Below are 11324 nucleotides of genomic sequence, written 5' to 3'. Positions count from 1 at the left end.
ATTTCTGCAAATGGCTGCAACTGAAAGATCATTAGCAAATCTTTGCGGAGTACAAGTTGTCAAAAGAAGCACAGAGGCTGAGTGAGGTGAACAAAGCAAACTCAAAGAAGAACATGTACCCCCACAAAGTCAGCAGTTGTGGGTACGTGAGGAAAGAAAGGTAGTGGCAATAACAGCAAGATGAACTGCGAGAGAGAGGTGTCACACCTGAGACGGAGGGCTGGAGCGAATGATTGACACACTTCCATCTTGGGAGGGGTGCTTCTTACTCGTTTGATGGAAGCTTATCCTTTACGACCTTCAAAGATCCGGAAGTGACGCAAGATCTTGCAAAAAAAGCTTGTGGAAGCCCACGAGCAGTCTGCATAAGGCTCTTTCAAGCCAGACAGGGATAGGGAGGAGCTCACCTTGGCCCTGAGAAACAAGGAGCACGGTGGTCGCACACGAGGCGTTGGGGTGACGGGTTGGAAATATGGATTCCCAGGCAACGTCGATATTTACAAGAGTTGAAAGAGATTCCAAGCAGAGCGAGATGCAAAATAAGAGGCAGAACAAGTTAGGATGATGAAAATGCTTGAACAGGTGCTAAAAAAGGAGAGGGAACATAAAAAAAGCACAAGCAGTACGACAAGCCCTTATGCGTGAATGGGGTGCCATTGTGAGCGAATAGGAATGGCTAGCAACATCTCCTAATGTTGTGCGCTCCAGCCCTGGTGGTCGTCGAAGTAGTTGTGCATCCACGAGAGTTCCGGGAGCTGACTCCATCACTTATGTTGTGGACCTCATCACAGCATGGACACCATGTGAACTACACATTGGTGCTAGAAACATTACCATCAAGGTGGCTTCTGGTGTGGCTTATTTCCACGGCTCCCATGAACATTTTCACGAACATCCGATACTGGAGGGCTATGTGGTGGTCGAAGTAGATGGGCAATTGAACAGTACCACCTCAACATGGTGTTTCCACCAGGGACAGCTTCCGAGAATCTCTACTCTCCACTACACCCTGGGCTACCATCGCCTCGAAGAAGTCCACCTCCTCAGCCATTGCCTCAAAGAAGTCCATTGCTCAAGAAGGCAGCACCATCAAGAAGTCAACCATCAGCTCAGAAAATAAGATCAGGTTCTGCAATATCCAAGTAGGCGACATCATCTAAGAAGTCGGGGGCATCTAAGAAGTTGGCAGAACCCAAGGATGTCCATTCACTCACTGCTGAGGAAACCAAAAGGATTGTGGACGGCAATGCCACGTCTCATTTCCATCCTTCACCACCTCCACTGAAGCCTGTTGTGCCTAAAGATGACTTGAAATTTTTCATAAAAATGGCCAAAGCTAAACAGACGGGGGTGGCTTCAAGTAAGCCCTTGAAAAACTATGAATGCATCAGCAAGAAGTAGGCCAAGAGCAAACTAAGCCCAATCATTAAGGATGCTCCAAGCATTGTGAACTTCCTGACAAATTCAAGAATAATAGCAGAGGAACTAGCATGGTTTACTGTGGGAGTGGATATATCAAAGTTGGATGTTACATGGCCGTTTGAGTTGAGCAAACCTTTGGTCAAACCAGATATAGAAAGAAACCTTACAACTCAAATACGTCGATTACACTAGTGATACTTAGAGCAGTCCAGTCAGGGTTTTTCAGGCGTTCCCAGTAAGATAGAGAGATGAATATTTCCTCAATGAGGATTGGTTCTTCTAGTTGGAATTTTTGCACTTGTATGAACTGTACAAAGAAGATGCCCTCGATATGGTTATAGTCAAACATGGACTCTATAAGTGACTTATGCATATAATTCATGTTATATGATCTTGTACCTTGAAATTATATAGCTAACTTCTTTCTTTTATAGATTGGAGATCCAAGCATACGAATAAGACTTAGATAAGAAAGTAGGATTCATCGATCCTAGGCTTGTGAACCAGAAACTTGTAACGAGTAATCCAGACTTCACTAAGGACTACTTATTGAAGTGTCTACTTCACCACCAATACAAAAATTCATACTCTTATCCTATAACTATGAGTACATATTTGCGCGCCAGGGCATCCTCATTTTATGGGCAACTTGATTCTAATACTAATTTGCTATGGTGACATATTCTGCAGTTTTCATTGGATCATCTTTGTCATCCACCTAGACTTGAGCAAGATCATTGTCTTGGACTCACAAAAGAGAGATAAGACGACTTACCAACACCTCATCGACATGCTAAACAGGTTAACTCGATCATTTAATCTTCTCAATGATTACATCTAAGTTTAATTGGTATTCATATTCACGTACAGGACATACACAAGATACCGCAAAAAGAGTGTTATCCACTTTCCATTTAGGAAGTAATACGATGTAAAAACTGACTTTTCAGTATACAATCCATATTTATGTCTTGCATTTCCTACTGAATAAAAAGGTTCAATTCATTCTACTGACGAATCATTTCCTCTTGAGGTGTATGAGGCAGCCACCCGGCAACAATCTCTGTGTGTTTTATGTTCTTACTTTCATGCATGCATTCAGCCCGGACGGATACGCTATTAGGTTCAATGATCTTGAGGTATGAAATAATATATTGATACCTTCTTTTCAATTTCTACACATGTTCAAGGACTAATTCTTTCGATTCTTCAAATGCAACGCTCTAAACTATGCACAAGTGTGTTACAACCTGCATAAATACATGCACTTCAAGAACAGATGGCCGAGTTCTTCTTGGAACATGTTATCAACCCAAACATCCAGTTTTATGAACCGATCATGCCGTCCACACGTGAGAGACCTTCAGATTACACTGTACCTTCTAGTAGAGAATATGCGACAAGGATGAAGACTACCAAGGGGCTTGACAATGTATTATATTTCGCCAATTGACATAATATTAATGACTTCTAATTAATTAATATTTATTAATGAATGATATGAATTACTATGTATGATGTGAAGTTGGTATTGTTAGATGACTCTTCGACAGAATAGTCTTCCAACGATGATGCGAAGGAGGAGCAAGAAGCAGCAGCCAGTAAGCGTGCCTAGAAGGAGGATGTGAGGTTGGCCCATCAACTGTGCACTGTAGAGGAGCAAGAAGCAGCATCCCGTAAGCGTGTCCAAGAGGAGGAGGATGAGAGGCTGGCCTGTCAGCTATGCATTATGGAGGAGCAAGAAACAGCGTCCTGTAAGTGTGCTCGAAAGGAGGAGGATGAGAGGGTGACCCGTCAATGTGCTGCGGAGGAGGCCTAAGGCTCAAACCATAGAGGTGTTCAGGCATCAGACTTCGATATCTTTGACACGCCGGTGAGCCTAGAGCATAGGCGACGCTGTGGTCGATTAGGTGTGGCCGGGTCCTTTGCTCCAACACCATTAGCCCCCCGGCATCCCCAAACGTACACACGCCATCAGTCGTTAGTGTGGATATGCGGTCCTTATTGCGGGAGGGGTAGAGGGATACTGGACTGGCTCAACTCGATCGACTTTTCAAGGGGTGACCTGTGAAAACTATTATGTAGATATATTTGTTTGTCAATGCATGACTTGTAATATGTGTTTATTATTATGTATTTATAAAATTGATTTTATTATTGATTTATAGTAAATATATATCATTGTATGCATGTATTGAGAGAGACGGAGAGATCGAGGAGAGAGAGGGAGTACATAGAGGATAGAGAGAGGGAGGACCATGAGGGAGGAGAGAAAAAACACTGTCGGTTGAAACATTCAGCCGACAATGATAACTTCCTTCACTGCAGGTCCACCGAGCTAGTGGTGATAGTCTTCGACTATCACTGCCCGTTGTCCACCGCTGGCTCCAAAACCGGTAGTGAAGAGAGTTTTAGAGCCGACAGTGAAAGAGGTTTCCGCAGTAGTGCATCCAAGGTAGGAGGGTATTTCAAACTTTTGACATGCACAAACAGCAATCCAACCCACTAGAATCTAGTTTACTAAACAACCCTTAGCTTTTGGACCCTCAGCTTTCCACAATCTAAAATCTAAAAGCTGATTTTCAGAATACACAACTGAAAAAAGCAAGCCCTTAACAATCATTTTATTACCATAAAATATAATATATCCTATTATGGTTGCTGTGCTTTTACTCAAGTCAGCAATCCCCACTATTATGCTTTGTGTTAGATATTTTATGAGTTGTTTTTATCACATTGCATGCAGGAACTCACAGTAGAAGTGTGCTCAATGGGTCATGGAGGTTCCCAAAAGAGAAGGCATAAATCTATTGCAAATGTAGATATCATCAGCAATCTACCAGATGTTATCAAAGACAAAATTCTTTGCGGTTTGCCAATAAAAGAAGCTGTGGGAACATGCCTCTTGTCAAGGAAGTGGAGGTCCACATGGGCTTCTATGACTGAATTGATGTTCAGAGAAGATGATTTTGCTTTAGGTAATGGAATGAAGATGTTCGGTTTCATCAATATGTTTCTCTCCCTCCACAATGGCCCGATTCTGAAGTTCGAACTGAATGCACGACGGGTTCATGTGCTATCCCCTGGAGGACACATCCAACGGCGGATGCTTATGCTGTTAAGAAATGCAGTTAAGGAAGTTCAAGGTAAGACAAGGACATGGAAAATCCCTTCTAGTTTTTTCTGTGATGAATTGGAATATGCTTACCTGCAAGGTTGTGTTTTTCAATTGCCACCACGTTTTAAAGGCTTTAAGCGATTGCATACCCTTCATTTAGATGAATTATGTGCATCAGGAAGCAGTATAGGGACATTAATAGCAAGTTGCCCGAATTTAGAGAATCTGACTCTCTCCAGGTTGTTCAGCTTTGCCGGTATCAGTATCCACTCAACAAAGCTCAAGACACTAACAGTTGATGGTATGTTTAACCACCTCAACCTGCATGCTCCGCATGTCGCTTCGGCACTCATCAAGCTGCGAGTTGACACCGGCTATGTTCCGAGGGCTGGATGCAACATTAACCTTTCTCAGTTCATTTGTTGTCTTTTAGATATTGAAAATATTTCATTGCTCAGGCATGTTTTTGAGTTAAGAAGCTGTGGTAGCCCAATTTTTCCCATGATGTTTATTATTTCACAACTGGGTGGTATGTTCAGTGATCTCTGTTGAATTGCGATTCGAATTTTTGTTGCGCCATATAAAGAATGTCTTTGGTCCATATTTCGAAAGTCCGTATTAGACTCGAGTCGTATATGTCCACTTCTATAAATATATTTTATAAGCTGCAAGGAGAGCTAAGATGCTCATTGTAATTCCCTGCATTGTACACATCTCTGATATAGTGAACATCGTCGATTAGCGCTTGTAGTTTATTTCTCAAGGGTTTTTCACGTATAAATCATATCTCATATTCAATCCTGTCGTGTTTATTTTTTTATAAGTGGTATCAGAACCGAATTAGATCTACACGAGAAACACTTAAGAAAAAAATAGATCGGTTTGTTTAATCTGCCGCACTCCACCTCTTTTTCACGGCGCACGCATCTGCCCGTCGTCCGTCCGTCGATTTTTTTTTTAATCGTCGCGGCGCACGCATCTGCGGGTCTCGGTGGGCAAACCCGAAGCATGTTCAGGCGCTCCGTCCCGAAGCACCCGACCTAATCTGAAAAAAGAAGCCAATCCAACGAGGTGACATCTCAGCCAACAGTCAACGTGAAAAAAAGAAAAATCAAATTTTGCTACGTGCACCCGAGGAAAGATACTAAGAGATTGATTTCTGATTTGATTGCTGCACGTACACGAAGTGTACCAGAATTTCTGCAGTTTATTGCTTCTTGCACACAGGGCTGTACCAGAGGGTTGCAGCATATTTTATTACTGATTATTCTTCGTCATGACTTCTTTGAAGTATGATATTCTACTGCTAGATCGAGATACAAGATTTTCTCTATGACAAGTCAAGATGCGAGCTGTTCTTACGCATACTGATTTGGATGATGCGCTTGATAATTTTGGAAACAAAGATCAAAAGTCTTAGTTGGATGAAGATAAGAGAATGGATCGTAAGGCTTTATCACAAGTTCATCTTCATTTATCAAATAATATTTTGCGGGAGATTTTGCAGGAGAAAACCGCTGCTGCTCTATGGTTAAAGCTAGAATCAATCTGCATGTCAAAGGATCTGACCAGCAAAATATATTTAAAGATGAAGCTGTTCACGCACAAATTACAAGAGGGTGGTTCTGTGTTGAATCATCTTTCGGTCTTTAAAGAGATTATTGCTGACCTACAGTCTATGGAGGTAAAACATGATGATGAGAACTTAAGTCTTATTCTTTTGTGCTCATTGCTAAGTCCTTTTGCAAACTTCAGAGATACCATATTATACAGTCCTGATACACTGACTTTGAAAAAGTCTATGAGTTCTTGCATTCCAAGGAAAAGATAAAATAGATGGTGTCTACTGATGGCTCGACTTCTAATGGTGAAGGTTTGATTGTGCGTGGTAGGACAAAGAAAAAGAGTTCGCATAATAGCCAAAGAGGCAGAAGTTCGAACGGTTACAAGGGTCATTCGAAGTCCAGAGGCAAGAAAAAATTCTGCAGTTATTGCAAGAAAGAGAATCATGATATATCTGAATGTTACAAGTTGAAGAATAAAGAAAAGAGGACAGGTAAATCTAATAAAGAAGGTAAAGCTTCTGTTGCTACTTCCGATAATAGTTCTGATGGAGAGACTCTCGTTGCTTTTGCTGGATGTGCTAGTAGTGGTAATGAATGGATTATTGACTCTGCTGCATCTTTCTATATATGCATACATAGAGATTGGTTCACCACTTATAATTCCGTTCAAGATGCTGGTTCTGTTAGGATGAGTGATGACAACCCACGTCCAATTGTTGGAATTGGATCAATTATGATAAAGATGCATGATGACATTGTTAGAACCTTGACAAATGTGAGGCACGTTCCAGGTATGAAAAGGAATCTTATATCTTTGAGTACTTTTGATAATAAAGGGTATGACTGGTCAGGTGGAGATGATATTTTGAAAGTGAAATAAGGCTCCCTTATTGTAATGAAAGGTGATTTAAAGTCTGCCAATTTATATCATCTTCGAGGCACTACAATCACAGGTGATGTCGCTGTAAGTTCACATTCATTATCAGATTCTGATGCTACTAATCTATGGCATATGCGTCTTGGGCATATGAGTGAACTTGGTTTGGCAGAATTGAGCAAGAGATATCTTCTTGATGGACATAACATCAGCAAGCTGAAATTTTATGAGCATTGTATTTTTGGCAAGCATAAGAAGGTGAAATTCAATACTTCGGTTCATACAACAGAATGTATTCTTGATTATGTGCATTCTGATTTATAGGGACCATCTCGTAGGCCTTCGATAGGTAGTTCTCGTTATATGTTAACTATTATTGATGATTACTCTAGGAGAGTTTAGCCTTATTTCTTAAAGCATAAATCAGAAGCATTTAAAGAGTGGAAGGTTATGGTTGAAAGGCAAACTGAAAAGAACGTAAAGAAACTTCGCACTGATAATAGGATGGAATTTTGTTCTGATGAATTTGATTCATATTGTAAGTCTGAAAGCATTGTGAGGCACTACACTGTTCCTGATACTCCACAACAAAACGGTGTAGCTGAGTGTATGAACAGAACTATCATCTTGAGAGCCTGTTGCATGTTGTCTAATGCAGGTATGCATAGGCGTTTTTGGGCTGAAGCCATTCCCACTACTTGTTATCTTATTAATTGATCACCAAACATTGTCATTGATAAGAAAACTCCAATTGAGGTATGGTCTAGTTCTCCAGCTGATTATTCAGAATTGAGAGTTTTCGATTGTCCTGCTTATGCTCATGTTGATAATGGTAAATGGGAGCCTAGAGCTATTAAGTGCATCTTTCTTGGTTATAAATCTGATGTTAAAGGTTATAAATTGTGGAATCTTGCAACACAAAAGGTGGTGATTAGCAGGAATGTTGTCTTTAATGAATCTGCTATGTTGCCTAATGCTTATGTTCAGAGTCAGTAGAGTTCTAGCGTGCATGTGGAGCATTTTATTAATGCAGAAAGTACACCAGATGCTGCTGTTCAAGATGCACCTATTGCTAAAAATTTATTTATCGACTATGATTCGCCTAGTGTTCCACCTTCTTCTCTCGTTGTGCAGCCTACACAATATTTTATTGAAGTTGACAGGCCTAGAAGACAAATTAATTCACCCAAGAGGTTAATTGAGGAGTGTAATATTGTTGTCTATGCTTTGAGTTGTACAGAAGAAGTTGAATGTAATGCAGAACCTTATAATTATAATGAGGCTATTACTTCTTCTGATTGCAATAATTGGATGACTGCAATGCAAGATGAAATGGAGTCACTTGAAAAGAATAGTACTTGGGATTTAGTCAAATTACCAAAAGAGAAAAAGCTTGTTCGTTGCAAGTGGATTTTTAAAAGAAAGGAGGGTATTTCTCCTAATGAAGTAGCAATGTATAAAGTAAGGTTGGTTGCTAAAGGCTATAGCCAGATTCCAGGTATTGATTATAATAATGTCTTCTCCCCTATTGTGAAGCATAGTTCTATTCGCATTTTCTTCAGTATTGTTGCTATGCGTGATTATGAACTTGAGCAATTAGATGTTAAAACTGCATTTTTACATGTGGAGTTAGATGAAGATATTTATATGGATCAACCCGAAGGTTTTATTATTCCTGGAAAAGAAGACCTTGTCTGTAAATTAAAGAAATCTATTTATGATTTAAAACAATCCTCTAGACAGTGATACAAGAGGTTTGACTCCTTTATGCTCTCTAATGGTTTTAAGCGTTCTGATTATGATAACTGTATCTATTTGAAGACTGTTAATGGTTCAGCTATTTATTTGCTTCTCTATATCGATGATATGTTGATTGCTGCAAAGGATAAATCAAAAATAGCCAAATTAAAATCACAATTGAGTAGTGAATTTGAGATGAAGGATTTAGGTGCAGCAAAAAAAATTCTTGGCATGGAGATCATTAGATATAGGAAAGTTGGCAAGTTATATCTTAGTCAACAAGACTATATTGAGAAGGTCCTTCATCGTTTTAATATGCATGATGTAAAACCAGTAAGTACTCTGTTAGCTGCACATTTCAAATTATCTTCAACGTTATGTCCTGAGTCAGATTATGATGTTGAGTACATGTCTAGAGTTCCATATTCAAGTGCAGTTGGTTCACTTATGTATGCCATGGTCTGTTCTCGTCCTGATTTATCTCATGCACTAAGTGTTGTTAGTAGATTCATGGCTAATCCTGGCAAAGAGCATTGGAAAGCTATTCAGTGGATTTTTAGATATCTGCGTGGTACTTCTAATGCTTGTTTGCAGTTTGAGAAATCTGGAGATGGACTTGTTGGTTATGTTGACTCAGATTATGCTGGTGATTTGGACAAGAGGAGATCTCTCACAGGTTATGTTTTCACCATTGATAGTTGTGCTGTTAGTTGGAAAGCATGTTTGCAGGCTACTGTTGCTTTATCAACTACTGAAGCTGAATATATGGCTATTTCTGAAGCATGCAAAGAAGCTGTTTGGCTGAGATGTTTGTACACTGAGCTTTGTAGAGATAATTCTTGTATTAATATTTTTTGTGACAGTCAGAATGCTATTTGTCTTACAAAGGATCAGATGTTTCATGAAAAAACAAAGCACATTGATGTGAGATATCATTATATTCGAGATATCATTTCTCAAGGTGATATTAAAATATGCAAGATAAGCACTCAAGATAATTCTGCTGATATGATGATAAAGCCAGTTTCTGCTATTAAATTTGAGCTATACTCAAGTTTAGTTGGTGTTATAGTTTGAGTTCTAGAGACTTTTAGTGTCGGTGATATTTATTATTGAAGAGAGTTCATTGATGATTCTTTATTTGCTACAAGATGGAATTTGTCTTAAGGTGGAGTTTGTTAGATTGTGATCTGAATTCTTGTTGGGCCATACAAGGGACGTATTCGGCCCATGTTCCGAAACAGTCCGTATTAGACTTGAGTTGTATGTGTCCACCTCTATAAATATATTTTGTAAGCTGTAAGGAGAGCAAAGACACACATTATAATCTACTGTATTGTACATATCCCTGATATAGTGAAAATCGTCGATTGACACCTGTAGTTTTTTCTCGTAAAGATTTTCTACGTAAAAATCGTATCTCATATTCAATCATGTCATGCTTGATTTCTTACAACCTCTTGCTATTCCGCATTGTGCAACACATGAAATCTTGCCTAGCAAACTGCCAAAACAATTCAATCGGCTGACGGAGATAACCCTGGAGATTGACCTTGATAATCTCAAGGAGGCACAAGCTGCTCACTGTTTATTTCAGAAATCCCCCAACTTGCGACGCATTGAGCTACAGGCACACTTGATGGAAATCCTCGCCTTGCAGAATCTCATAATCTTCATTTCTCTTGTTAGCATATTGTATTTTTCAGCTTATTTTCAGGGGTTACACTGGACCCACGTCGCATTTCTAGGACTCGATTGATCGCCAAGTCTGTCTCTTCAAGAACCTTGATGTAATTAGTACGATCAACTTTGTTGGCTCCTCCGCGAAGCTAGGATTCTTGAAACTTTTACTTGAAGATGCACCCATACTTAGAGAATCGAACATAAAAGGAAATGGCAAACTGGACGAAGAATCCCTCAAGCATCTCCTCAAGACGAGAAGAGCATCCAGGATGCAGAAATGATGGTCCTCCGCCTCCTAGACGTGTACTCTTTTCTTTTCTAGTGAAGCAATGTAATCTGTACATGCGGTAGGTTGATTCAACTAGCTGAATCGATGCAACTTTATGTAAACAAAAGTTGTAATCTTTTTGCAGATACCAATGTCTCGTTCAGGAAAGCTAAACGTTGCACCTGAAACATCAGCTCTGTTTCTTTTACCATTTTAGGTCGTACATGAAATTTAGTCTCACCGCGTCGGCCGTACTTGGAATCCTGCAAGACCCAAGTGATGCAGTGATCCTACCTCAAGCGTCAATCACTGATGTCATCACTGTGCTATCACAGCATGTTGATCCCATGATGTATGAAGCTGTTACTAACCATTACCTTGCAGGGACAAATGCACACAAACCGCCCCCACCTGAAAACACCATGGAGACTATAATCTCGCCGGATTACATCCCGCTTGTATTGACTCAGCAGTGGCTGGAAGAAGAGAAAAGGTCGGGAGCCCACGCCGAGAGCATGGGCACGCAGAAGTCGTCGACCCCGGTGCTGCAGAATGAAGAAACTGCCGAGCCCGTAGCCGTGGAGCACCAATCTGCTCCAGCAAGGGACATGGAGAACAACGGCACCACCACCAGAGACATCGCCGACGCCG

The 11324-nt window shown here is 40.3% G+C and overlaps 1 protein-coding gene across 1 annotated transcript; it reads left to right on the top strand.

Annotated features, from left to right (window-relative positions):
• The first annotated feature begins 4192 nt into the window (after positions 1-4192).
• LOC133928091 (F-box/FBD/LRR-repeat protein At1g13570-like) lies at positions 4193-10686 on the top strand. Its single transcript, XM_062374367.1, is given in 3 exon segments — positions 4193-5011; positions 10197-10352; positions 10429-10686. Coding segments are annotated over 3 exon segments (1233 nt in total).
• Positions 10687-11324: the final 638 nt, after the last annotated feature.

Source organism: Phragmites australis, chromosome 9 (genome assembly GCF_958298935.1).
Source record: "Phragmites australis chromosome 9, lpPhrAust1.1, whole genome shotgun sequence".
Classification (NCBI taxonomy): domain Eukaryota; kingdom Viridiplantae; phylum Streptophyta; class Magnoliopsida; order Poales; family Poaceae; genus Phragmites; species Phragmites australis.
The sequence above is the reverse complement of the archived record's forward strand: the minus strand, read 5'-3'. Positions and strand labels throughout refer to the sequence as shown.